Source organism: Acomys minous, assembly GCF_964271855.1.
Source record: "Acomys minous genome assembly, chromosome: 6".
Lineage (NCBI taxonomy): Eukaryota > Metazoa > Chordata > Mammalia > Rodentia > Muridae > Acomys > Acomys minous.
In genome coordinates, this window is record NC_140487.1 from 114,001,291 (window position 1) to 114,028,872 (window position 27,582).

The following is a 27,582-nucleotide window of genomic DNA, read 5'->3' on the forward strand; positions in this document are numbered from 1 at the left end:
AGTCTCTCAAGGCTGTGGCAGTGGGTGGCTCCGGGATGCAGGTCTCAGCCCAAACCAGCCCCTAGCAATTGTGTCAGTCGGCTTTCTGAACTGTAACAAATACCCTGAGGGAATCAACTTATAAGGAGGAAAGGTTCGTTTGGGCGCAAGTTTTGGAGGGTCTGGCCTGTGGGCTCCATTGAGTTTGAGCCTCTGGTTGGGGTGGGGCACATCACTGTGCCAGTGTGTGGTAAAGACCAGTTCACCTCATAGCTAGGAAGTGAGGAAGAGAAAGTAGGAGAGAGAGAGAGAGAGAGAGAGAGAGAGAGAGAGAGAGAGAGAGAGAGAGAGAGAGAGAGAGAAGGTCTGGAAGCTTCAGTGTCCTTCAGGGACACACCCCCAATGACATCATGTGTCCACACTATAGCAAGTGGGCTCCTATGATCAAACCTGCCTAGACACCCCCCCCCTCAATCCAAGAACAGAGGGGCAAGGGGCCTCTGACCTCAGATACCACATAGAAGGGTACAGTGGGAAGCACCCATATCCTCTACCAGAAGAAACCAGCTAAGACTCCCCCAGAGACAAACCCCCTCTAAGAGCTCCACACAGGGATTAAGAGCAAAAATGCGTCCTTCTGATTCAGGGTCTTCTGTGATGTTTATAACCAGAAAACTCACACGGGACAGGACAGAGTCTTGAAAGGCTGGCAGGGAGCCAGTCCAGGCCTGGAATGCCAGGGCCCATGGGAGAGACAGGAAGGAGTAGAGTGATCTGAGTCCCCAGGAGGTCGTGGGCTTTGGCTCAGGCTGAGTGGCAGCTTCCATCATTCTGGGGGAGACTGTGGTGGTAAATCGATGTCACCCTTGCCCAGCCACTTGGGGCCCATGTGGCAGGTGTCCCCAGGGCCAGCCAGAGACAGTGTCATTATGAAGTCTTGCAGGGGCTGTCCCTCAGGCAGGGAACCCAGGCCCTCATAGGCAGCAGATAGTCTCCAGCCTTCACTGAACTTTCTGCAGGTCTTCAGGCCCGAACGAGGCGGGCAGCAGCTCCCGGACTGTCCTGACTACATATGTGCCATCTGGTTTGGTCATGTATACGGCCCAGTCGGTGCCAAACTGGAAAAAAAAAAAAAGAGGGCAAAGTTATATGAGGGAGGCCGTGGGACTGAGGTGGGTGGAAGGTGTGAGTTTGAATCTGACTCTACTATTTTCTATCTAATGGGCTTCTTCTTTGTGCCTCAGTTTTCCTCACCTGCCAAATGGGAATGAAAATAATTGCAGCTCACAGTGGAAGAGCATTGGTCAACCGCAGAGCACATGGCCTGTTGTCGATGAGCAAAATTCCCTAGAGGACGCCCCCAGGAGCTTTGTAAAAACAGTACCATTTTCATGTGTGTGTGTGGTATACACATGTGTATATGCATATGTGGGAGCACATGTGGGTACATGTGCGTGTGGAAGCCCAAGGGTTGGGTCTCAAATCCTCCTCCGTGGCTCTTCCACTTTATCTATGGAGGCATCAAACCCCCAGAGTTCAGCCATTATGGCTAGTCCTGCCAGCCAGTTTGCTCTGGGGACCCCTGACTTGAACATTTGTTTGTTTGTTTGTTTTGTTTTGTTTTTCAAGACAGGTTCTCTCTCTGTGTGGTCTTGGCTGTCCTGGACTTGCTTTGTAGACCAGGCTGGCCTCGAACTCACAGCGATCTGCCTTGCCTCTGCCTCCCGAGTGCTGGGATTAAAGGCCTGGGAACTATGTTTGAATGGGCGGGTCCCCTCACAGACACAAACACAGACTCAACAATAAAATCTTCTTCAAACATCTATGCCCCAGAGCTAGGCTTCCTTCTGCTGTGAGAAGTGACAGCTAAGACCTGCTGCCCCTTACAGGTTCCCCTTTGTGCCTCATCCAAAGAGGAGTCCGTGTCTCTTCCAGGACGGTGCTCAACACACTGTTTGCATTTTAGCAGTACCAATCAGCTGTGGGGTTTGAAAGAGATGTCTCGTTTGAACACTTGGTTCCCAGTAGGTAGGCTTGTCTGGGGAGGCTTGGGAAGTGTGGCCTTGCTGGAGGAAGTGTCACTGGAAGCAAGCTTTAAGGTTTCTAAATCCATGCTTTCTAGCACATTCGCTGCCTCCTGCTTACTGGTCCAGATGCCAGCTTCCAGCTTCCGGCTTCCGGCTTCCAGCTACCTCTCTCCTCTGTCTGCACTATGAGCCCTAACCCTCTGGAACCGTAAGCCCCAGATAAACTTCTTTTTGTTTGTTTGTTTTTTTGGTTTTTCGAGACAGGGTCTCTCTGTGTTAGCCTTGGCTGCCCTGGACTCGCTTTGTAGACCAGGCTGGCCTTGAACTCACAGCAATCTGCCTGAGCAAAGATGACCATGTCTCCGGAACTTTCTCCCACATCCCACCTTGCTGTGGATCCTCTGGGGCTTCCCTGTTGTTATCTCTGAGGGGGTCTAGTTATAGGAGAGGATGCCAGGGGGATGGGTAGGTGGGAAGCTAAGTCAGTGGTAGAGATGAAGTCAAAAGACCCAGCCTCTTCCTGGAGGCCATGATGAGCGCCACAGACCCTGGCGCGCCTAGTAAGAAATAGCCCAGTTCACAGAGGCCTTGGCATTGTGACTGATGTGTGGGCTGCCAGCTGAGGCTGGTCCTTGGCCTCCTGTTCTTCCACACGTCTGTCTGAATCACTGAGCTGTTACCAGACACTATCAATCCTTGGGATTTTTCAGAATTAAGGTTTCAAGGGAGGAAATTTTTCTGCTTGGCAGGCAGTGCCTGAGGGTGAGGGTGTGAGCTTGATGTAGGCGGGTTTAGATGCCAGGTCCCTGGTACCCAGGCCTCATGGCTCACTGTTCACATTTGGTTTTATGTTTCCTTCTCCCCTCCAGCTTTTTTCATTTGCTCTCCTTCCTCTGCCAGCATCGAATCTGTTTAGAGAAAATGGCCGTAAGCAAGCGGATCAAGTTGGGGCCCTGAAAACCAGAGACTTGGTGCTCGGTGATGGCATCCTTAGGCACGGTCACTGCGCTGGCAGCTGCGCTAACCCCTCTGTGTGGAGGTAAAATTCACTGTGTGAATTAAACGCCTCTGGGGGTAGCTTTTCATCTGGATGCGAGAGATGGGCTCTGTGAACTGCAGGGTTGGGACGCAGAAGACAGATGAGCCAAGCTGCCCCGCCTGCCAGCACTGGTTCCAAAGCAAGAATGCTCACAGAACAGGAGGCACACAGCTGCCCTGTGGCAAAGCCCCTCAGACTTTCCTGCACACTTCGCCCAGCGTGTGGATACAGGAGGTGTCTGAACTGGATCCCTAAAGCCAACATGGTACAGAGTCTCAAAAGTTGTACTCTGACCTCCACATTCCTACTGTGGCACCTACTTACAAACACACACATACACCAATAAAAAATAATAAATACATAAAAAACAATACTTGCTTCATATCCTTCTTGGCTTCCCCTTTATATATTCACTCCCCCCCCCCCCACTTTTCAATTTTGTTGTTTGTTTGCTTGTTTGTTTTGACACAGGATCTCCCTGGATAGCCACAGCTGTCCTGGAACTTGCTATGGAGCCCAGGCTGGCCTCAAATTTGCAGGAAACCTCTCACCAACTTCTGAGTGATCACAAGAGTATGCCTGTAATCATGCCTGGCTTTTCTTGGGTTTTGGTTTGGGTTGGTTTGGTGTTTTGAGACAGGGTCTCTCTGTGTTAGCCTTGGCTATCCTGGATTTGCTTTGTAGACCAGGCTGGCCACAAACTCACAGTGATCCGCTTGCCTCTGCCTCCCAAGTGCTGGGATTAAAGGCATGCGCCACCACGCCCGGCTATACCTGGCTTTTCTTGACTTTCTGAAAATACTAGTAAAACGCACGCTACATATAACTTGTGATTTTCATCATTTTTTAAGCACATAACTCAGCTGCCTTTATTCTGGAACAAACATGCTCTCTGTTCCCTGGCTGGCTGGTATGGCCACGTGACCCGGCCCCAGCCCACACCTGTGATCCCATATCCCATTGCTGTTTTCCCCACTGCCCTTTGCCCCGCAGTCCACACAGCACAATGCTAGGCTAGTGTGAAACTCGCTGGTCCTTCCATGCAGAACTCCCTGCCTCATCGCTGTTCATGATTTATATTTCTACTAAAACGTCACCTTCAAAGAGAGGTCCTTCCTGGTCACCTAGAGTAGAAGCTGACAAAGATTTTGCTAAAAAAGGCCAAAGAGGAAATATAAGCTATGTGGTTTTCCTCTAACTGATCACCCTTGCTACCACGGGCCAGAGTGGTTACTGCCAATGCAGCAGCAAGTGGGAGTAGCTGTACCCCTATCAGACTTATCTATAATCAAGAGGCATGCTGGGATTGGCCTACGGGCTGTAGTTTATTGTTCTCTGTCCCCTGCTGCCCCTCTGTCCCCGAATTCTCTTCTTATAGCTGCTTGAAGCTCTGTGAGGGCAAACCTGGCCTGGCTTGGCTTGGCTTGTCCCCAGAGCTGACTCAGTGCCTGGCAGCAACAACGGCGAGTGTCACGTATGTCGAAAGAGGGACTCATTTCCAGTGACTCACGAGAACCCAGGCAGATCTTGGAAGTCAGCCAGCCAAGTAGGCTGGACAGCAAGTGTCCACACTGGTAGTCCGGTGTGGCCCCGAAGAGACCTCAGGCTTGCTTTCCGGGAAGGAACCAAGCTCTTACCTCTCTCATGACTTGTCGGCAGGCTCCACAGGGAGAGATGAACTCTTCTTGCAAGTCACTGGGGAAACAAAGACTCAACTCAGAGCAGTCTATCACAAGGCTCTTGGCCGATGGCTGAGATTCGCATGCGTAGAGTCCCTGTCCTGTTGCAAATCAGGTCACATCCCATCAGACAATTCCTGATTCCGAGAATCATTGTGTCCTGGAGGCTGGGAAGGGGACTTGGCGGCTGGCCACAGTGGCAACGCTGCCCTCATCAGTGTCCCAATAAATGTTTAAGGGGTACTTAGCTGTCTTGTCATTTACACCCCAGGAGACAGGGGTGAGGGAGAGCTTGTCTCTATCTTCTATAGGATGGCTCGGTCCAGAGAGTGACACAAAAAACCAGATGACTTATTATTTAAGGAAAATGCACTAAGAATGCACAGTAAGAGAGTAATAATAACCCCGTCACTGAGCAACCCTGTCACATCTCCACAGAAGGCGGCACCAACTGGCCCTTACAGGAAGAGTAGAGTCACTCATTCCCACTTAGTGAAAAAAACTACTGTGCCAGGCATTTTACCTCATCATCTGGTTTTACTCCTCCGAACAAGTGGGAAATCGGTATAGCTGTTTTATTGGTGAAGCCATAGGTTTGGTGAAATACAGAGCAGAATGGCTATTCTGAAGCCTGCACACACATGTACACACATCCACACACACACACAGAGACAACACACACATATAAAAATGTTGGTTAAAAAGAAAGAAAGGAGCTGGGCCGGTGATGGTACATGCCTTTAATCCCAGCACTTGGGAGGCAGAGGCAGGTGGATCACTGTGAGTTTGAGGCCAGCCTGGTCTACAAAATGAGTCCAGGATAGTCAAGGCTACACAGAGAAACCCTGTCTCGAACAAGCAAAAAAAAAAAAAAAAGTAAGAAAGAAAGAAACAGGACTGGAAGAAAAAGGAAGAAAGATGACACACAAAGGGCCTGGGCATGGACAAAACTGTATCAAAGAGAAAAATGGGCTCCTGGCATCCGAGAGAGACAGAGCAAGACACACATTTGCAGGCAGATTGCCTTCGAGAATTCACGTGTCTTTGCGTAGTCCTCTGGCTCACACAGAGGACCATGGATGGTGTCTAGAGAACCGAAGTGGCTGGAGGGACCTTGGTGCCTGCTGCCACCATCCCTGACCTTCTGTGCCCACAGTTTAGTGACTGCTCTAAAAGAGCATGGGATTTTGGCAAGCTCCCTATTTTGCTCTCTGTGGCTCTGAGTCATCTTAAGTCACCCAGGGATTGTCCCTTTGTCTGTAATACGTGAGGAGTAACAGCGCTATCTGCATGACAGGATCTCAACAAAGTGCAGTAGACTGCGTGAAGGGCGTGTTAAGCTTTATTTTCAAGACAAGGTCTCACGTAGCCCAGGCTGGACATGTAGCTGAGGATGACCTTGACCTTGTGAGTCTCTGGCTTCCGCCTCCTGAGCTCCTGTATTACAGGCATGCGTCGCCATGCCTGGCTTCATGCATGCTAGGTTGGCGTCCTTCCAACTTGGCTAAATTTGTGCCCCAGGGTTTCACGAGTCTCAGAATGCTGTATTGTTATTGCCGGGCCCAATTTCCACACACCTGTTCCCTTCCATATGCAACCTCTGCCATCACTTTAGCACTTCATCACAAAAATGCTTTATTACATAGTGTGTGCTCTGTGCTGCTTATAATTATTCTCACTATGTGTTAACAGTAGCTGCTGCACTGTGCACTGTGTGCCTAGCATGCTGAGCTCCCTGCAAGGGGTTCTGTAGATGTTGGCTCATTTCAGATGACATGCATTTATTGAGCACTTACTATGTGCCTGGCATTATGTGCTGCCACTGGTGCTGGGGGCACAACAATGAAGGAAACACAGATATTCACTGTGACCAGAACTTTATAGGCTAACAAGAGGAAGAGGCCAATTGGCCAGCCATCAATGGACCAAGTGGAGGCAAACAAAAGCAGGACAGAGCAACTGAGGGCTGTTTTTTAGATTCGGCAATAGCTGACTTATATCTGGGGTCCAGTCAAAGAATGTTTCTGTTTTACATTTTCGTTTTTGGGCTGTTTTTTTGTTTGCTTGGTTTTTGAGACATGGTCTTACTCTGTAGCCCTGGCTGTCCTAGAACTTGCTATGCAGACCGGGTTGGCCTCAAACCCACAAAGATCCATCTAGCTCTGCCACCTAAGTGCTGGGATTAAAGGCATGCTTCACTGTGCCTGGCAAATTAAAAAAAAAAATGGTTCTGCTCCATGAAAGGGTGGGGTTCTCCCAAAGAAGGCTCCCTGCTCCAGAAGAAAACCCGTGGGAACACGGGGGAACGGGATGCTCCGTGAATCAAGTCAAACAATGCCGTGTCTGGGTGGCAGGTGTTACAGGGTTAGGGTTGTCTTACGTTTTGTTTCCTTCTACCTGTGTTGGTGCCAGGCAGGCATGGGAAAGGAGCAACAGGCCCCCAGAGTGATCCTGCCTTCAGGGGCCTTCACCACCACATAGAGGGACAAAGCAGCCTGGAAATGCTGCTGCAGAAGCCAACTGCGGGAAGGCCTCCGCTTCCCTCCCACAGCCGGTGACTCCCTATAGACATGGTGACCTGAGTCAGGAGTCTCCAGGGGACCAATCCCGCATCCTACCAGGAAGCTGGATTGAACTTTATTTTTAAGTGCCAGAAGTTCTAAGCTGTGCTAACTGGCTCACTTTCCTCTGTACCGCAGTAGCCATCGCCAAGCTGAGGCTCTTCAGAGGAGCCAGCCAACCAGCTCATTTAACCCCCCCCTGACACTCCAAAAGATATGAACCGGTGGCAGGCTCTGTTACGCATTAGAGGTCATGAGAGAAGCAACTTACTCAGGGTCACAGAGCCAGTCAGGGGCAGAACCAAGATTTGAACCCAGAACCCAGGGACTCTGTCTCTGCTTGCAGAAGTAGTCACAAAACCCGCCACAATGGTGCTTCTCGCTGATGACACACTAGGTGCCAGGGAGGTCACAGAAGTCATTTCAGGTGACCTGCCAACAACTCGGTGGAGGGTTGTTCCTTTCATGAATTTTACAGCTTAGAAAGCCAGGCTGAGGACTAGGACTGTAGCTAGACTGTGAGAATGCTTGAGTGTAATGCACAGAGGCCAGGGCTTTGGCCTACAGCACCATGCAAAGTGGGTTTGATGGCACAGACATATGGTCCCAGCACTCAGGAGGTAAAGGCAGGAAGATCAGAGTTTGGGTCACAGTCTCAGTTACAAAGTGAGTTCGAGGCCAGCCCGGCTTACATGAGACCTAGTATAAAAAAACAAAATAGCCAGGCTCAGAGGCTTCTCACAGGGTTTCTCTGAGTAGTCTTGACTGTCTTGGACTTGCTTTGTAGACCAAGTTGGCTTTGAACTCACAGCGATCCACCTGCCTCTGCCTCCCAAGTGCTGGGATTAAAGGCGTGCAACACCACTGCCTGGCTCAGAGGCTTCTAAATACCTTAGGTAGACAGTAGGACAGGCCTCAGCGACCCTAGATATGGAACTTTTAACTGCCTGGAGTGAGTGAGCGCTAGGCATGGTGGCGCACACCTTTAATCCCAGCACTCAGAGAGGCGTAGGCAGGTGGATCTCTGTGAGTTCGAGGCCAGCCTGGTCTACCAAGCGAGTCCAGGACAGCCAAAGCTACAAAGAGAAATCCTGTCTCCCACAAAACAAACCAACAAACCGACAAGCTGGCTGAGTCTGGATATCTCTCCCATGCTTCTCTGCATCTCCTCCCTCCCCTGGGCTACCTTTTCCCCAGGAGATCAAGGGTTTCCTGTGGTTTGTGCAGACCTGGCTTGCACCCTGAAGTCACACTTAGCTTGGTGAACTAGAAGCCTGCCGAAAGAGGCTAGGAGCCCAGCGCAGCCTCAGAATCTCACGTGGCTCTGCCAACGCCCACAGCATTTTCATCTTCTGTGATCCCAGAGAGAGCACTAGACTGTTCGGTCCTGTTCTTTGCCAATAAGAGCTTGCTGGCATTTCCCATTCCTCCTCTAAATCCGTGCTGTTTAATAAGTCATTAGTGTGGTAATGACTGCATTGCTGGCTGGAGGATATGGTTATGGGGTAAAAAAAAAAAATCCAGAGTAGGCCCGTTGGGTGCTAGAAAGTGCAGTTGTTGTGTAAGGACCGTAGAAAGACCCGGTTGGTCATGTTTAAAAGCAGGTGATGGGGAAGAGGAAAACGCCTCTCATGAGGCAAATGCTAACAGGGCGGGCAGGTGACAGCGCCACTCTGCTGGCTCTGACTTCTCTTCTCCCAGAACACTCTAACTTTCTTGGACCAGCTTGGAAATTGAGTTATTTCTCGCCATTCCTTCACAAAGTGCAGCTCATGTCCTGATCTCTGCTCATTTGCACAGAATGTTCCCAGCACAGGCTCATTTATTCTCCGCAAACCGAAGGGAAAGCCAGGCCAGCCCTGGGCTCCAGAGAATGCTGGGAACTGCAGCCTGGCTTCCCAAGGGCACACCTGGCTTCAGTCACTGCGACATGACATTCAGGTGTTCTGGACTGCCTCGGGGTCAGACTGGGGCAAAAGACAGGGTCTTGGACAAGCCACCAGGTCCTTTTCTGCTGCATAGACCATGTCAGCCTTGCTCTAAGGCCCTGCCTTGCTCCCAGCCTGCAACTCCATTCCCAGGAAGAAAAGCTCTTCGACAGTCTGTATCACACACTGCCAAAGACCAATGTTTGGGTCAGCCCGCTCTGCTGGCTGGGTTTGCTGTGTCCTGCGTCAGTCTCCTCAACCATGACTTTGCCAAGATTACTTCTCTCCCAGCCAACACAAAAGGGGCACCCAAAATACAGACCACCACAAAGGCATTAACTTGCTGGGGTCTAAACCAGGAAGAGAGTCCATTCATCCAGGCTTTGGTCTTGAAGGCACGCAGTCTACCTACGACCAGCGCCAGCAAGGCCCCACCACACTCTCACTGCAGGAAGGCTGAGTGAGCTAGAGCGACCACATCTGGGGCACCAGAGAGCACTGACTGGGGCTCTAGTACAGCCAGGGCCCAGCTGGAGTTGGGTTAGCTTGAACCCTAGACACCAGGTCACCGCGCCAGCTTGTTTTTGTACCCTGGTTTTGGCACCTTCACTTGGATGCTGGCTTCTGAAGTTAGCAGGGCTCAACAGCTAGTTCTGGACCTACTTAAGGAGAGCAGGGGGTGGGGGTGGGGTGGTGTCTGCCTCCTGGCACAGCATGGCACGGTGGACTGTGCCCTGGACTACTGAGACCTGGATTTTGTCCCAGCTTTACCACTAACACCCAGGAAAGTTCCTTAACTTCTTAGGCCTCAGGGTTTTGTTTGTTTTGTTTTGTTTTTGTCTATAAAAGTGGGGTGGTGGTGGGGGAGCTGGAGAGATGGCTCAGAGGTTAAGGGCACTGTCTGTTCTTGCAGAGGTCCTGAGTTCAATCCCCAGCAACCACATTGGTGGCTCATAGCCATCTACAATAAGATCTGATGCCCTCTTCTGGTGAGCAGGTGTACATGCAAGCAGAGCGCTGTATACAAAATAAATATAAATCAATCTTTAAAAAAAAAAAATGACTTTCAGGTCCCCTGGCTATGAGTTCCTGTGATATCTTTCTTTTGCATCTCTGGGGGATTGTGTCACACTTGGTGGTGTTGGGATGGAAACACCCTAGGGTTACCAGCTCGGTAAGCTAACTCCGATGGTGGAGTCTGAGGCCGACCAGAAGGACCTGGAAAATCACAGGGACACAAAAAGAGATGGGAGCCGCTCACTCAGGAGTCTGGTTGAAGCCTCCCTGCAGCTGGGAATCAAGAACACCAATAATTAGCCAGGCATGGCACACACCTTTAATCCCAAAGGAGGCAGAGGCAGGTGGAGCTCTGTGAGTTTGAGACCAGCCTGGTCTACAAAGTGAGTTTTATAGCTGTGTAGACAGCCAGGGAGACACAGGGAGATGTTGTCTCAAAAAACAAAGACAAGAACAAAGAATAGATGGTGCAGGGGTTGTGGGGGGGGGGGGAAGGAGGGAGGGAGGGAGGAGGAAGAGAAAGATAGAGGAGGGGAGGAGCCCCTAGAAACCAGATGAACCCTGACATCTCAAAGCCCCCAAATCCCTCTGGGTTTTTTTTTGTTTGTTTGTTTGTCATTTTTTTGGTTTTTCGAGACAGGGTTTCTCTGTGTAGCCCTGGCTGTCCTGTCCTGGACTCTCTTCGAAGATCAGGCTGGCCTCAAACTCACAAAGATCCACCTGCCTCTGCCTCCCTGAGTGCTGGGATTATAGGCGTGTGCCACCATACCTGGCTCCAAATCCCTCTTATAGTCACCACTGGGACAAGAAAGTGTGCACTTCCTTTGAGAAGCCCATACCCAAGCTCTTAGGTGTGTCTACTCTTCTCCTGGTGCCTCTCTTTCTGCTTAAAGTCTAAAGATTAAGGGGACCTCCTCAGGATCCCGGTGGAATTCTGGGCTGTCTCCTGTGGCACTACTGCTGACTGAATCCATTTTAAAATTATTATTATTTTTCCTTATGTGTGTGTGTGTGAGTATGTATATATTTTTGTGTGTGCATTCATGCATGTGTGCCCGTATGTACACATGTGTGAAGGCCAGAAATCAGTTTCAGGCCTCTTCCTATGTCACTATGTACCTTATCTATATTTTTCAATTGTTTTATTTTATGTGTTTGGGTATTTTGCCTACATGTATGTCTGTGTGCCATGTGCATGTCTGATGCCTGTAGAGACCAATAGAGGGGGTTGGGTCCTATGAAGCTGGCGTTACAAATGGTTGTAAGCTGCTACCAAGTCAGTGCTGGGGATCAAACCGCAGGTCCTCTGGAAGAGCAGCCACGACTCTTAAATGCTGAGCCATCTCTCCAGCCCCCGCCTTATGTTTTTGAAACGTGTTTTCTCACTGAACCTGGAGGGCACTCTTTTGACTTGACTGGCTGACCAGCCAGCTCCAGGGATCTGCCTGTCTCCACCTTCCCAGTGCTGGGATTACAGGCATAAGCCATCATGACTGGGTTTTGTTTTTTTTTTTTTGTTTTTTTTGTTTTTTGTTTTTTACACCTAATTTGTTCAGGGTCAGAACTCAGGTCCTCAAGTGTGTGCATTCATCAAGGGCTCCCCAGAGCTCCACCATCTCTTCAGCTCTTCCTGCCTTGCTCTTTCTGAGACAAGGTCTCCTGTAGCCAAAGCTGACCTTGAATTTCTGATCACCCTGCCTATATCTTCTGAATGCTAGGATTATAGGGGCCTACAAGTATGTCCAGTTTTATGCAATGTTGGGGTCTTTGCATAATACCAACTGAGCCAAGTCCCCAGCCTCAGACTCTATTTCTTTTTTTAAAAAGATATATCTTTATTTAATCTGTATGCATTGGTGTGAGGGTATCAGATCTTGAAGCTACAGACAGTTGTGAGCTGCCATGTGGGTGCTAGGAACTGAACCCGGCACCTTTGGAAGAGCAGACAGTGCTCTTAACCACTGAGCCATCTCTACAGCCCCAGACTCTATTTCTTATTTACCTCCACATCCCTGGCACTCAGCCTGCCAGAAAGAACGTGTACAATAGTCACGTGTCTGGTGAGTGACTGAATGAGTTGCGTGGGGGCCGTCAGCTGGAAATATGGTGGATTCTGTTGTAACCGGCCTATTCCACTCACCTGGCAATAGCAATAGCCCTGAAATCTTTGTACCCTTCTGAGATGGCCTTCTGGATGGCAGTCCTCTCGGCACACACGCCCAGTGGGTAGCAGGCGTTTTCTACGTTGCACCCTGAGGGGAGAGAAGAGACCAACGATATAGGCAATACGGTGACACAGAACTATTTCCTGGTGCACCCTGTGCATCTTTTATGTCAACCTGACGCATGATAGCGTCATTTGGGGAGAGGGAACCTCAGTTGAGAAGAATGCCCCACCCCAGCAAGTCTGTGCGGTATTGACTGATGATTGATGTGAGAGGGCCCGAGCTCACTGTAGGTGGAACCACGGCGGGGCTGGTGGTCCTGAGTACTATGAAGCAGGCTGAGTAAGCCATGAGGAGCAAACCTGTAAGCAGCCCGTCCTCTCTGTCCATGGCTTCTCCTCCAGTTCCTGCCTCCAGGCTCCCGCTCTGACCATGTGAAAATGTGGGTGGCGCGGACCCTGTCCTCCCCAAGTTGCTTTGGCTGGGCCTTATCACAGCAACAGAAAACATAAGGAGAACACTCCCACAGCCCAGGCCTGGGAGGGGCCCACTGTTATGAACAAAGTGGGAAAGGAGGGGGTAACGTATGGGGAACACTGGGGCCCCCTGGGGGAGTGGATTTTTCCAAGAATGCTCATGTCTTCTTCGTTTCCCTGGTGCCTCATCCTAGTTCCCAAACTGGAAGCGGAGGACACTGCAACTGGGCAGGTGGGCAGCCTCATCATCACCCCTAAGGTCAAGGTCAAGGTGAAGGGAGATGCTGAGGCTGGATAACAGAAAGCTGGCCGTGGCAGAGTGCTCACCTATGTGAGGACAGAGACTGCTTTCCCAGTACTGCAGAGGGAGAAAACAGATAGAAGCTTCTGGTCCGGGTCTAAGAGATGGAAGTGATGGGGGTGGGGGGTGCCTCAGTGTTGGTCTGAACGCTTTTGCTTTTTACATTTCATTCATTTTTATTGTATGTGTATGAATGTTTTGCCTACACGTATGTAGGAATACTGCATGTGTGCCTGGTGCCCACAGAGGCCAGAAGAGAATGCTGGATCCCCTGGAACTGGAGTTAGTGATGGTTACGAGCCACCACGTGCGTGCTGGGAACTGAACCAGGGACCTCTAGGAGAGCAGCCAGTGTTCTTAACCTCTGAGCCATCCCCCCAGCTCCCCAGCACTTTTAGCAACTGTGTCATCAGTTGTGAGGAGCTTCCCAGACCTGACCAAGGAAGAGGTTTCCAGATAGCTTAGCTACAGACCCAAGCAGAAAACAGAAAAGAAATGTGCCAGGACTGGAGACCTCTCATTTCTTATCTTGGGGTTCATTAACTTCCATGGCTGGTGACTATGTGTCCCCTTTCCTTTCTTTTACCTAGTGGGACATCCTGTCACTATCACTGTTTATAACTCCACATGAGGTGTAGTGGGAATGGATGGGAAGTGGCGGCAGAAAATTAATTCAGTTCATGGACCACTGAGCCAACAAACCTACATCTGGACAGGAGGAGAAGCAAGCGGCGCAGCTGTGGGAGTCTGCCCTCAGAGGCCTCCCTTAGGCAGGTGGCAGGTGGGTGCTTTGTGTATGGGAAGAAGGAATGTGTGTAGATCTGTACCAGGGGGCCAGGTGACAGAGGTTGCTAACTGCGCCCCATTTGGGTTTAGCTGGGCACAGACAGGGCTACTCAGCTGGAAACCACATTTTACAGGCTCCCTTGGAGTTTCCTATAGTCCTGCTTTGTTGACTTGGGTGTGTGCATTGGGGGCGGGGGAGACACATGCATACCTGTGCGCATTTGTGGAGGCCTTAGGAGGCTATAGAATGCTTGCTGTGTCATTCTTTGCTTTAGTCCCTAGAGCTAGGGTGACAGGCAGTAGCCTGTCAAGGATCCTCTTGTCCCTCCCCCCCTACAATTCACAAACAGCCCTGGGATTACAGGCAAATGTGACACACCCACTGTCTACATGTATGAGAGCTCGGGATTTGAACTCGGGTCCTCGTGCTTGCACAGGTGAGCCATCTCCCTAGGCCAGTTACGCAGTTTAAGCCAGCGGGTGTGAGTGGATGCAGTAAGTACGATGAATGACTTATGGTGCTGTTTCTAGGAGCTCACTGCTAGCCCTCTACCTCCTCTTTGCCTTCCTAGGGCTCGAGACATGATTTTTTTTTGTTTGTTTGTTTCATTGAGAGGGGTCTCACAACGCAGCTCTGGCTGGCCTGGACCTTGCTATGTAGACCAAGCTGGCCTCAGACTGGCAGAGATCTACCTACCTTTGTGCTGGGATTAAGGATGTGTGCCACCTTGTCCAGCAAAGGGCTAAGACTTGAATGCGACAGCGTGCCAGCTTGACCCTGTGCATGATGGGGGCCACTCTAGGGATGGTGGGACACCTGCACAGATTTTTTTTTTTTAATTTCCAGACCAGATTGCAGAACAAAGCAATGCAGCCCACATGCTTGGACTCCTGCCCCACTCCTGGTCTTCTGGAGAAAAGAGAGCTCGGCAGCCATCTTCCTGCAGTCACTGGGTCCGTATTTGTCATGGCAACTCAGTTCCTGTCTGTCACAGTCGCCACATCCGAGCCTGAGTGCTCATTATGACTCTGCAGTACTCTGTCCCTCAGGTGTTTATCGGGTCTAGAAGCCATAAGAGAAGGTCCCTGAACGTCCAGTTGCCAGAGTCAGTATCTCCTCTTGGATTTTCCTGTCCCTTCACGATCTACATTAGCACATCGGGAGTGAATTCATTTATTATGTAGCTCAAAGCTCTTGAGATCACATGAATCCGTGGTCCAGGACTGATGGCTGTCACTAGACCTTTGGCAGGAGGCCACAGCTGTAAGTCTGCTGGGAGGAAGGCCAGCGTGTTTCATAGCCAGGTTAAGGCTGACCCTGCACTGTCAGGGAAGAAGGGCAGGTGTATACAGTGGGCACCACGGGAGAGTGCTGTGGACACTGACTGCTTTGACATCTTAGCATCTCTTCCATTTATGTATGTATGTATGTATGTATGTATGTATGTATGTATGTATTTATTTATTTATGTATTTATTTATTTATGTGTGTGTATGTTTGAATATATGTATGCATATGTTGTTGTTGTTGGCTGATACTGGGTGTCCTCCTCATTCTCACCTTATTTTATTTATGTGTATATGTGTGTGTGTGTGTGTGATGTCTGTGCACACGTGCGTGCAGTTGCCTGTGGTGTTCAGAACAGGGCATTTTTGTCCCTGAAAGCTGGAGTTTCAGATGGTTGCAAACTGCCTGACATGGAGGCTGGGTACAAAACTCGGATCCTCTGCAAGAGCGCTATGTGCTCTTAACTGCTAAGCCATCTCTCCAGCCTTATTGTTTTCTGGTGTTTTGAGAGAGGGTTTCTCTGTGTAGCCGTGGCTGTCCTGGACTCATTTTATAGACCAGGCTGGCCTCGAACTCACAGCAATCCACCTGCCTCTGCTTCCCGAGTGCTGGGATTAAAGGTGTGTGCCACCCTGCCTGGCTGATTGACTATTATTTTTTTAAGGCAGGGTCTCTCACTGGACCTGGAGCTTATCCGTTCATCTGGTCTGGACGGCCTACAAGCCTCAGGGATCCTGCCGTCCTGGATCTGCATGCCTCAACATGGGATAACAGGTTTCCTCGTATGCTCTGCCAGCTATTTTACGTGAGTTCTGGAGAGCTGGACCCAGGTTCACAGCAAGTAATTTAAGGACAGAACCCCCCTCGCCAGGCTCTTCTTCCTCTGTTTTATGAAGGGTCGCCTCATTCCCAGCAAGCGATTTAGACGGAAGCTGCCATCTTTTCTCACACGGCCTTCCTACTGGCTGGCCTATAGCTGAGCATCTGACCCAAACTGGCCAATCAGGGACTCTTCTCTGTGTAGCCCTTCTGTTCTGCCCCGAGGCTGGCCATATTCCCATTTGTTCTGGAAGGGACCATTAGAGGACCTTTGCGCAGAGGAACGAGAGACACATCTGTGCTTAGGCAGCTGTCCCCAAGGCCTGGATAGTCTCCAGGTCCTTCCACGGGGCGGCTATGTGAGCTCTTGCATTTCCTCAGTTTACAACAGTTCATGTGTATCCCTCTCATTGCAGACACGAAGCCAAGGAATACAGCTAGTACTCAAGACCTGCAACAACGTGAGTTCGAGGCCAGCCTGGTCTACAAAGTGAGTCCAGGACAGTCAAGGCTACACAGAGAAACCCTGTCTCGAAAAACAAAAACAAAAACAAAACAAAACAAAAAACCTGCAACAAGGCAACCCTGAAACTAATACTCAACACTTGGTGCTTGACATGAAGAAAGGAATGAGTCTCTTTTTCATAAGAAAATGGTTTTGTTTTTGTTTTTGTTTTTTTTCCTATCAGAGGTAGCTAGCTCACCAAGGGCCAATATTACACACACACACACACACACACACACACACCCCTTGTAAAATTCTCTCTCAGCCGACCATGGTGGCACACACTTTTAATCCCAGCACTCGGGAGGCAGAGGCAGGCAGATAGCTGTGAGTTAGAGGCCAGCCTGGTCTAACAAACAAACAAGCAAACAAACAAAAAATACAGCAGGTAAATCCAGGACAGCCAGAGATACACAGGGAAACCCTGTCTCGAAAAGCCAAAACCAAACCAACCAAACAAATAAAAAGACAGCAAGTAAACAACTCAGAGTAGCTTCAGGAAGTCCCTGAAACCGACAAGATTCACTGGGCACCTCCCTCCCCAGGAGTAAAGAGCAAAGAATGCTGGAAGTCACTCTCAGACAAATGGAGCTACCTGGAAGACGTTTAGACCAACTGAGTCACCTGGAGAGGCCACGCTTCAATTGTTGAGCCCTGTGCAAAGTGTGCAGAGAGCTCCAGATTCCCCGCTTTGTGAGCTGTCACTCACGTCGGCATGGGCCTTGGTGATGCAGCTGTCTTTGAGTCATTTCTGCTCCTATGAGTGACCCCTCACCCATATTCCTGTAAGTAACCCCAATTAAACTGACTAGTTCACCAAACTGCACTTTGGTGGTATCTGTCCTTGGGTCTGTGGTGTGCTGCCTATCTGGGGTGAGTATATAGATGTGAGGGGTGTGTATGTGCACTGCTGGGGAGCAAGCCCAGGGCCTGCTGTGTGTTAGGCAAATAAACACCCCACCAACCAAGCTACAACTCCAGCCTCCTAAACACTCATTGTAATTATTTTTATAGGTTATCTTAATTAAAAAAAAAAAGTATGTGTGTGTATGTGTGTGGTGGTGGCCTCAAGGGTATGTGCAAACCCACGTGAGTGCCAGGAAAGGTGAGAGGCATTGGATCCCCGGATCCCTGCTATGGGGGTGCTGGGAACTGAAGTCCTCTCTGCAAGGGCAGTGTGTGCTCTTAACTGATGAGCCATCTCTCCAGCCTGTGAACAGACTATTATTATTAATACGTGAATTTGTTGCTAGAACCCAAAGTAAAGTCAATTAACGTCTTTATCCTAATGTGTTGTCCTTCTGGCCTTAGATGTCAGATTCATGTCTCCTCCTACTCACCCTTGTGGGAAGCCTTCCCTGACACCCTCCACAAGCCTGCTTCTTTGTTTCCTCCGTCTTTCCACCCTCTCTGTCCGCCTGCCCAGCCTTAACTTTCTTCACGGTGCTTCTTGGCTGAAACACATCTTCCTCTTAGTTAACTCTCATGTGAATGTTGTGACGACAAGCTTGGTTGTGTCGTGGTCATAGGAGAGTGACTGGGGTCCGGGACAGCAGGGGTCTTGGCTATACTACAGCCTGGATGTGTACCTGCCTCCCCACTTCCCCTGTTGCAGCCCTACCCAGCGTTGCTATGGAGTAAGCAGGAGAGGCCTTGGCAAACGGCTAGACTGAGATGAAGTCATCATCCTCCCCCTGATGGATAGTGGAAGACAGGCCCATATGGCGCCCTCAGAAGACACCAGAGACTGCTCTCTCCTCCTGGGCAAGGGCATGAAGAAAAGGTGGCCAAGACTGGAAGCTGAGCCTTGTAGACCGTGAGGGGATCAATGTGTGTGGTTGAAGTAACCCAGCCTGGGCCATCTTGTTATAGCCATCTGAGTGAAAATGATTTATTAATCCTGAGCAAGTAGAGCATGCCACTTCAGACCTAAATTTTTGAGATGAAAATAACTGCATTCAGGGCCTCTAGAAAATTGCATAATCTTAAGTTCCAAATCTATCTATCTATCTATCTATCATCCTGAAAGACCTGCAATTTGCTTTGCTTCCCTACGGTCACAAAACAGGCCACCGTCATCTCCACACGAGGGACAGGCTGAAGAGAGAGGCTATGTCCCTGTCTCTGACTCTGAGATGAGACTGTGGTATCCCACGGCCTCAGCGACTGGGCATGCGCCCACCAGGCCTCTGCGGAAGGCGCTTTGCCTTCGCTGTGCCCCTGAATCCTTTCATGAGCCAGGCAAGGTTGGTACCATTACGGCTCCCTCTTACAGGAGGGAGGAGCCAGGGAGCCGGGCTGCACACGCTTATTTTCCGTGGCTTTTGTTTTAAGCTGATTTCGTGCCAGGGTGGGATGCTACCACCACACCAGCAAGCAAAGAGACTCCCAGTGGGACGACCTGCCCAGAGAAGAGAGCAGAGCTGGACAGGACCACTGCTGTTCTCTTTACGGAGGGATCTCACAAAGACAACTCCTGCCTTGGTTTCCCAAGCAGCTGGGACTACAGGCACATGCTAGCCTACTCAACGGTGAGTTTCTTTTGAAACTTCACTCCTGGAGTTTTTTTTTTTTTTTTAATTAGATAGGCCTAGGCTGAAGCCTGCGAATTCTTTTCTCCCAATTCCCACCCCCACCCCAGCCACCCTGCAGCCCACCTTTTGAGATCGGTCTCACATAGCTGGTCAGAAACTCACAACCCTGCTTCAGCATCCCATTGCACCTAGTCCGGCCTTACTTTTTTGAAGCAGGGGCTTTCATACCCGGAGCTCACTTTGGCTAAAGAGACTTGGTCAGTGACCTCCAGGGAGCCATCTGCTTCTGTGTCCCCAGCCAGCACTGGGATTACAGACCTGTACCACTGTGCCTGGCTGTTTCACATGGGTGCTGGGGATTGGATTTAGGTCCAGAATTTCCCCTAGCATTCATCTCCTAGCAAAGTTCCTACATGGAGATGGAGAGAAGGGAGGAGACAGTGCTGTCCCAAGGTCACACACGAAAGAAGGAAGACGCACGTCTTTAATCCCAGCACTCGGGAGGCAGAGGCAGGTGGATCTCTGTGAGTTCGAGGCCAGCCTGGGCTATAAAGTGAGTCCAGGACAGCCAAGGCTACACAGAGAAATCCTGTCTCAAAAAATCACCCCCCCTCAAAAAAGAAAGAAAGAAAGAAAGAAAGAAAGAAAGAAAGGAAAATGCTCCATCTCTTAGGTCATCGGTTCTCAACCTGTGTTTCCCAATCCCTTTGGGAGGGTCAAACAACTCTTCTACAGGGGTCGCCTAAGTCCATTGGAAAACTCAGATATTTACATTATGATTCATAACCGTAGCAAAATTACAGTTATGAAGTAAGCAAGGAAAATAATTTTACAGTTGGGGGTCACCACACCATGAGGAGCTGTACTGAAGGATCACAGCATCAGGAAGGCTGAGAACCACAGCCTTAGGTGGTGCCTGCAAAGAGCTGGCAGGAACCACAAGCAAGTCCTTATTGGTGCATTCTCCCAAGGTCCTTTGTGGTGCTGGGGTAGTCTCCTGGAGCGCAGGAGGACAGAGATACTTCCTGGAGTGTGCCTAGGACTCTGAGTGGTCCTCCATGAACACTGGTGGAGCATCTTTCCAGTGGTTGCCTTAGTTTCTTGCTCCTCCTGTCTTGTCCTGACACTTGTGTCCATCCCTACCCCAGCCTCTTCCTTTCTCTGTCTGCCTCACGGTCCTCACCTGGAACTGCAGAAGGCTGCCAGTTGCTGCATCACCACAACACAACTGTAGTTATCAGTTACCATGTCAGACGACCCTTCGGTGAGGGGTACACGGCTCTAGGCAGGGTAGGTATAACATGGAGACTGCTCTTTACTCTGAGGTGGTGGCAGCAAGGTGGTCAGCAGGCAGATGTGACTTTGAATTGCATGGAATGCCTGATGCTGAGAGCCCTGGCTTCTGTTTACTGGGAGATTATCACAGAGCCAAGTAGACATCCCGCCTCCTGTAAGTTACAAACTCAGTATCTTAAGTGGACCATGCCTTTTCTGCTCCCTAACCTCTCTATTCACCTCATGATGTGCCATAGTTTCCTCCTGTTGCTTGGGAACCCCTTCCCTGTCCCCACCAGCCCTACCTGACCGCATGGGCCTGCCTTTTATGCACCTGGCCCCCACTTCTGTCATAAGGGAGGAGGTCTAAGATTTCTGCTAATGTCTTCCATTTGTTAACCTCTGAGCAAAATTCTGTTTTTTTTCATGCAGCTAGGGGAAACCAACTCTGCCTAGGTTTGGTACCTAAAGTATTGGTGCAAGCTTAAGGACCAGATTCGGACCTCCAGCACCAATGTAAATGTCAGGTGGAAATCCCAGCACTCGGGAGGCAGAGGCAGGTGGATGGCTGTGAGTTCGAGGCCAGCCTGGTCTACAAAGGGAGTCCAGGACAGACAAGGCTACACAGAGAAACCCTGTCTCCAACAACAACAACAACAACAACAACAACAAAAGCCAGGTGGGCGGCCCCTCTGTAACTGCAACCTCACTCAGAAGGTAGACACAGGATCTCCACAGCAAGCAAGTTAGCTAGACTAGAATGTGAGGAGCGTTGGATTCAATTGCGAGACCTTGCCCCCCCCCCCAGTGATTAAGGGGGACAGGGATGGAGGAAGACTCCTGATGTGCGCCTCAGGCCTCCATATGTACTTAAACACATGGTAACATACATACATACAACACACATATTGGGGGGGAAGTCGGTTGAGACAGGTTTTTTCTGTATAGCCCTAGCTACCCTGAAATTCACCCTGTAGACCAAGCTGGCCTCAAACTCAAGAGGTCCATGTGCCTCTACCTCCTGAGCCCTGGGACTAAAGGCGTGTGCAAGTACGCCCAGCAACACACACACACACACACACACACACACACACACACACACACACACACACATTTTTTTAAGTGCTATGAGATTGTTAGTTTTATATTGAGATGAACTTTTCTGGGAGACTGCTTTGATGTTTTCCTGTGTCTGAGTGACGCTATCAGGAATGCTCGCTCACCACTCAGCTGACCTTCCCTGCTTCCTGGCAGTCTTGAGCGAGGAACCCTTCAGAGAGTCCCGCCCTCTAGCCGCAAAGCCTAGCCTAACCACACCTACTGAAGTGTGACTTCTGCTCCAGGTACAACTCCAGCCACAGCTGGGAACCTTTACTCCAGGCAAGACAAGCCTCAGTGAACTTTCAGACACATCCAACCTGCAGCTGAGGATAACTGCGATGGTGACCCAACACCAAATTGTAGCTATTTAAGCATTAATGAGATTTTTGGGCTGAAGTGATGGCTCAGTGGCTGTGTATTAATTTGTTTGTTTGTTTGTTTGTTTGTTTTTTGTTTTTCGAGACAGGGTTTCTCTGTGTAGCCTTGGCTGTCCTGGATCCACTTTGTAGACCAGGCTGGCCTCGAACTCACAGTGATCTACCTGCCTCTGCCTCCTGAGTGCTGGGGTTATAGGCGTGTGCCACCACGCCCAGCTTGGCTGTGTACTAATTAACCTTGCAGAGAACCAGAGTTCGGTACCTAGCACATACATTAGGCAGCTCACACCCTCTTGTAACTCCAGGTCGAGGGGATCCGATGTCTTTTGGCCTCTTTGGGCACTTGCACTCATGTGTTCATACCCACCCATAAACATGTAGACACACAGACAGGCACACAATTAAAAATAAATCTTTTTTTTCTTTTTCTTTTTTGAGACAGGGTTTCTCCGTATAGCCTTGGCTGTCTTAGATTCACTTTGTAGACCAGGCTAGCCTTGAACTCACAGCGATCTGCCTGCCTTTGCCTCCCAAGTGCTGGGATTTAAAAAGATAAATCTTTAAAAACAAGAGACTTTTTTTTTTTGCAGTGCAGTGGTGGTGCATGCCTTTAATGCCAGCACTTGGGAGGAGGCAGGCAGAGAGAGAGAGAGAGAAAGAGAGAGAGAGAGAGAGAGAGAGAGAGAGAGAGAGGGAGGGAGAGAGAAGAGAGAGGGAGAGGAAAGGAAGAGAGATTTGTGTGTGTGTTTTGTTACGTAGATGACATCACTCATTTGTAATATTAGAAGGTTGGACATACCCAGCCACTTGACTCCCATCTACAGTTACTCAAGCAACCCACCTCAGGCTGCTCTGGACCCTGAGGAGGCTCTTTCCTGAAGGACACTCCCTTCGTGACTCAGGAAGGCTTGTGATTGCCAGGTGGGAGGGCTGAGATGGGTCTCGATAAAACCTGAACTGGCTGTGTGTTTCAATTCGCATGTCACACCCAGGAAATTCCTGCTGCCTGATTGCTCCTGGCTCAGTCAATTAAAGATTTGTCATAAGGGTCTTTTTTTTTTTCTAATTGGTGGGTGGAGACTCTTGCCATCATGGGTAGAGCAAGATGAGCCGTTAATGCAAAGAGAGGACAAGAAAAGCAGTGGCGCTCATAACAGGAGAGACACTGGTATAGGAGGCAGAGGCAGGCAGATCTCTGTGAGGTTTTTGTTTTTGTTTGTTTGTTTGATTGGTTTTTGGTTTTTTGAGACAGGGTTTCTCTGTGTAGCCTTAGCTGATCTGCACTCGCTTTGTAGATCCGGCTGGCTGTGAACTCACAAAGATCTGCCTGCCTCTGCCTCCCAAGTGCTAGGATTACAGGTGTACGCTACCACACCCAGCTTAGATCTCTGAGTTTGAAGCCACCCTGGACCACAGAGTGAGTTCCAGAACAGCCAAGGCTGTCTTGAAAAACAAACATGGACAATGAAGAAAAGTATAGAGAAGGCAGAAGCGCTGGCTGGTGGTTGCGCACACCTTTAACCCCAGTACTTGGGAGGCAGAGGCAGGTGGATCTCTGTGAGTACGAGGCCAGACTGGTCTACAGAGCAAGTTCAAGGACAACCAGTGCTGTTACACAGAGAACCCCCTGTCTCAAAAAATGAGAGAGAGAGAGAGAGAGAGAGAGAGAGAGAGAGTGAGAGAGAATAGAGAGAAAGCAGAAGCTTGTGAAAAGCCAGAGATGGAGAAATGTCTTCCTCAGGTTCAGAGTTCCAGGTAGTTGACGAACCTTTAAGGCCAAGGGTGCTGACACCTGAGGCTTGGGAGCCATCACGGCAGCTGGCAACTGATTACGGTGGCTGCTGTTCCAAGCCGAGGAACTCATTAACTGCTGAGCACTAGCCAGGGCCCTGACGATCAAAGCCCAGAACTATACGCCACCCACAAGAGCACTTGAAACTCTAAGTCTCTAAAGTCCTCGGCTGGAAGGGCCACAAGTCTCTCTAGTTCTTAGGACTTGGAGCGCTAAGCCCTTGGGTCAGCCTGTCCACACCACAAGCTCTGGGCACTAGAGGGCTCAGCACTACCAAGCTATTTGAGATATCCATCCCAAGAATCTGCCCAATCATATTCAGTTTGGAATGAGATCTAAAGTAGGGGAAGGGGGGTGTCCACTGGCTGTAAGAATGAAGAGCTGCCGTGTCCTTGTTCCCTCGTGGGTACATAAGACCCACCTGCCAGGTAACAAAACGCAAGCAGCACCCACTATAAGAGTGGCATGTCACATACCAGGTGGCGGTGGTGGCACATGCCTTTAATCCCAGTACTTGGGAGACTGAGGCAAGCCTGGTCTACAGTTCTGGGACAGCCAGATCTACATAGAGAAACCCTGTCTGAAAAACAAAACAAAACAAAACAAAACAGTGGTACGGCACCTGGGTCAGCTCCAAGCCAGTGAAAGACTGTCTCGAAGATGAAGGTAGATGTTTTAAGTTACTAATACTCTGTATTGACTGTAACAGTGTCAGAGTTCCTGGGTCAGCTGGCCTTGAAATTGGAGCTACCCTGAAGGTTTTGTCACTGACAGGGCACGCTTCCTGACTAATGCCCAGGACACTCATGTGCCTCCCTCCTGGCTGTGTCATTACAAGAGATCTCCTACACACAGATGACAGAAAGCGCTTCTTTCTCTTTGCTCTTGGCCCCTCCTTCCCTCAGCTCTAGCACAACCCAGCTCTGCCTTTGGCCATTTGCTTCATTTCCCTTCCCCTAGCGTCAAATCCTGAACCAAAGTCTTTCCTTTCATCCCATGGGGGGGGGGGGTGTCTCTCAACACATCCTCTGTGTGTGTGTGTGTGTGTGTGTGTGTGTGTGTGTATTTGTCTGTATCTCTGTGTGTGTGTGTCTGTCGCTGTGTGTTTCTTGGTCTCTGTCTATATTTGTCTCTCTCTCTCTCTCTCTCTCTCTCTCTCTCTCTCTCTGTGTGCAGGTACATGTGTCTGTCTGTCTGTCTCTGTGTCTGTGTGTCTGTCTCTCTCTCTCTGTGTATACAGGTACATGTGTATGGAGGCTAGACTGGGTCAACTTCCGGTTTCATTCCCCCAACACCATCCGTTCACCTTGTTCTTTGGAATAGTCTCTCGCTGGCCTGGAACTTTCCAATTAGACAGGGCTATCCAGCCAGTGAGCCCCATGGATCTGTCTCCATCTACCCAGCACTGGGATTACAAGTGAGGTCACTGTGCCTGGCTTTTTATGTGGGTTCTGGAGATCAGCACTTGACTGACAGATCACGCCAGCTTTTCTTTCCTCTTCTTCCTGTTCCCACAGTCCCGGCCCAAGCCACTTACTCAAGTACTCCACAAACCCCATCTAGAGATGAACTCCAAATAGCTTCAGGAAGTCCCTGAAACTGACTAGATTCACTAGACCCCCCCCACCCTACCCCCACGCACCCTCATCCCACCACCGCCCCACCCCCACCCCCAGAGTGAAAAATAAAAGCTGAGAGTCCCTCTCAGATGAGAGCTGCAAACAAGACTCCGAGACCAGGCCAGCTGCCTGGGAGAAGCACAAACCAGCTGAGGCACCTGGAAAGGACACTGCAACCCGCTGAGCTGCCTGCAGGCTGTGCAGTGTGCTCCAGGTTCCCAGTTTTGTGAGCTGTCGCTCATGCTGGGGTGAGCCTTGGTGATGTAGCTATCTTTGAGTCATTTCTGCTCTTGTAAGTAACTCCTTACCCATATTCCTGTAAGTAACCCCAATAAAATTCATTGGTTCACCAAGTTGGACTTTGGAGGTATCAGTACTTGGATCTGCCGTGAGCTCCCTATCTGGGGTGAAGAGCCATGTGTTGTGTCTTCCCAGGAAAAGTTTTGTCACACAATACCCAGGTGATTCATGAAACACACAGAAGTCAGTCAACAAGACACACAAAGGGGCAGGGGCACTGTAATTGCCCCCTGTCCTCACCATACCCAACTGAGAGTTAACCAAGATCCTTCCCTCTGTCCCTCATCCCTCCCTCCCTCCCTCCCTCTTTCCTTCTGTCCCTCCCTTATTCTCTTTCCTGTCTTCTTGCTCCCCCAAACCCAGACCTTTGTGATGTGAGCAAGCACACCACCATAGCTGCAGCCCACTCTGGCCTGGGCGTCTGTCTAAAGACTATGAGCTCAGGGTAGATCCGTGTTAACTCGGTGCAGACTGCTCGGTTCCCAGCCCAGGCCTGGATCCTCCCCTCCAAGGCGCTGTCTGCCACATACCTACCCCTCACTCACTACCGTCAGCACCCCAGGGTGCAGGACGGTGAGGCTTTAGGAGCTCCAGCCCTGGGTCCCCATCACTAGTACCTGGTGTGACTTAAGACAGGTCTCTGGTTTCAGCGTCTTCATCTAAAAATGGGTCTAACCTACGCCAGGAGGTCAGAGAAAGAACTAATTGATGGAATAAGTGAATAGCAAGCACATGGACAGTCAGAAAACTTTGATCCTGTCTTGCCCTGCCGGTTGGGCAGTCTTGATTTTGGCCTCGCCCTCCAGCCTCACCTGCAAACTCCTTTTCCCCACCCCAGACTTCTAAGAAGTGAGAGCCATTGCATAGAAAAGCAGTTGAGTCGCCCCACAGCTTGGGCAGGAGGTAGGAGAGGCCCAGTGAGGAGGTGACCACCTTGGTCTTTTCTCCAGCTGTACCTGGGCCCCATTCAGGCTGCAAGGGAGGGTCCCGTCCCCCCCACACCCCCCGCCCCGGTGCCCAGCCCTTACCAGAGAAGATCCTCCCGTCCCTGGTGAGCAGGGCAGCCCCAACAGGGAAATGGCTGTAAGGGCAGTAGGCCGACTTCTTCGCCTCACGAGAGGACAGCAGCAGCCGCTGGACGTGCTCGGGCTCCACGGTACAAGAGGGGCGTTCCTGGGCCATGTCCGTCCGGGGAGGGTGAGCTGGCGGCTGCAGACTAGAGGAAACTAAAGCTGGCCCGCTGCCTGCACTGGCCAGGAGAGGTGGCTCCTCCCCCTGGGGTGTGTCCCTGCGCCAGATTGGAGACCTGGAGGCTCCCTGGCTGGCGGGATGCTGGCCAGGACTTGGCAGCCGAGTCTCCTGGGGCTGGAGCCCGAGGATATGGAGTTTACGACTGGGCTGGAGAGCCCCAGGGTGGATTCGTGTGTGGTGTCCACGAGTGAGTCAGTCTCCTTTAACAACTTCATTCACTGTCAACACAGACCCACAGAGTGGGTCACAGGACAGATGCCACCTCAGTGGATGGCTATGGACACACACCCCAGGGAGAAGGATTCTAGGTGGGTCTATGTGACACTTGAGGTCAAAGTGTCCTCAGAATATCTAATGCCTTTTTGTTTTGTTTTGTTTTGTTTTTTGTTTTTTTGTTTTTCGAGACAGAGTTTCTCTGTGTAGCCTTGGCTGTCCTGTCCTCGAACTCACATCGATCCACCTGCCTTTGCCTCCCAAGTGCTAGGACTAAAGGTGTGCGCCATGATGCCTGGCCTGCCTTTTTTTTTTTTTTTTTAAACCAAGAGAAGGGATGAGGCAACCATGACAGTGTGCCAAGGCACAAGGTACGCAAAGCCTGAGAAAGGTCTTTATTTTCAGTGGTTGGCCTTCACTTCCTCCCTACCGTAACGCAGTAGTCTCAGTGTGAGGGACGCAATACCTTCCTTCCTTCCTTTCTCTTCATGGACGTCGTTGGGTTGGCGGTCCCGGAAATAGAATTACACCCTTGTTGTTCCTATTTTCT

At 50.3% G+C, this 27,582-nt stretch overlaps 1 protein-coding gene across 1 annotated transcript; it reads right to left on the reverse strand.

The window, feature by feature from the left end:
* Nucleotides 1–620: 620 nt before the first annotated feature.
* CDA (cytidine deaminase) lies at nucleotides 621–26,800 on the reverse strand. Its single transcript, XM_084788181.1, has 4 exons — nucleotides 26,597–26,800; nucleotides 12,371–12,482; nucleotides 4,683–4,740; nucleotides 621–1,097 (listed from the first exon to the last, which is right to left on the reverse strand). Exons 1-4 carry the CDS (start codon nucleotides 26,748–26,750, stop codon nucleotides 981–983), a joined length of 441 nt encoding a protein of 146 aa, XP_084644307.1. The 5' UTR covers nucleotides 26,751–26,800; the 3' UTR covers nucleotides 621–980.
* Nucleotides 26,801–27,582: the final 782 nt, after the last annotated feature.

Bases quoted from the DNA above. Each gene is read 5' to 3' on its own strand.
- CDA (XM_084788181.1), bottom strand. From the start codon at position 26,750: ATGGCCCAGGAACGCCCCTCTTGTACCGTGGAGCCCGAGCACGTCCAG. The intron at 12,483-26,596 runs GTAAGGGCTGGG...CTCTCCCCTCAG, and splicing joins GGACGGGAGGATCTTCTCTG to GGTGCAACGTAGAAAACGCC. The intron at 1,098-4,682 runs GTAAGAGCTTGG...TTTTTTTTCCAG, and splicing joins GCCGACAAGTCATGAGAGAG to TTTGGCACCGACTGGGCCGT.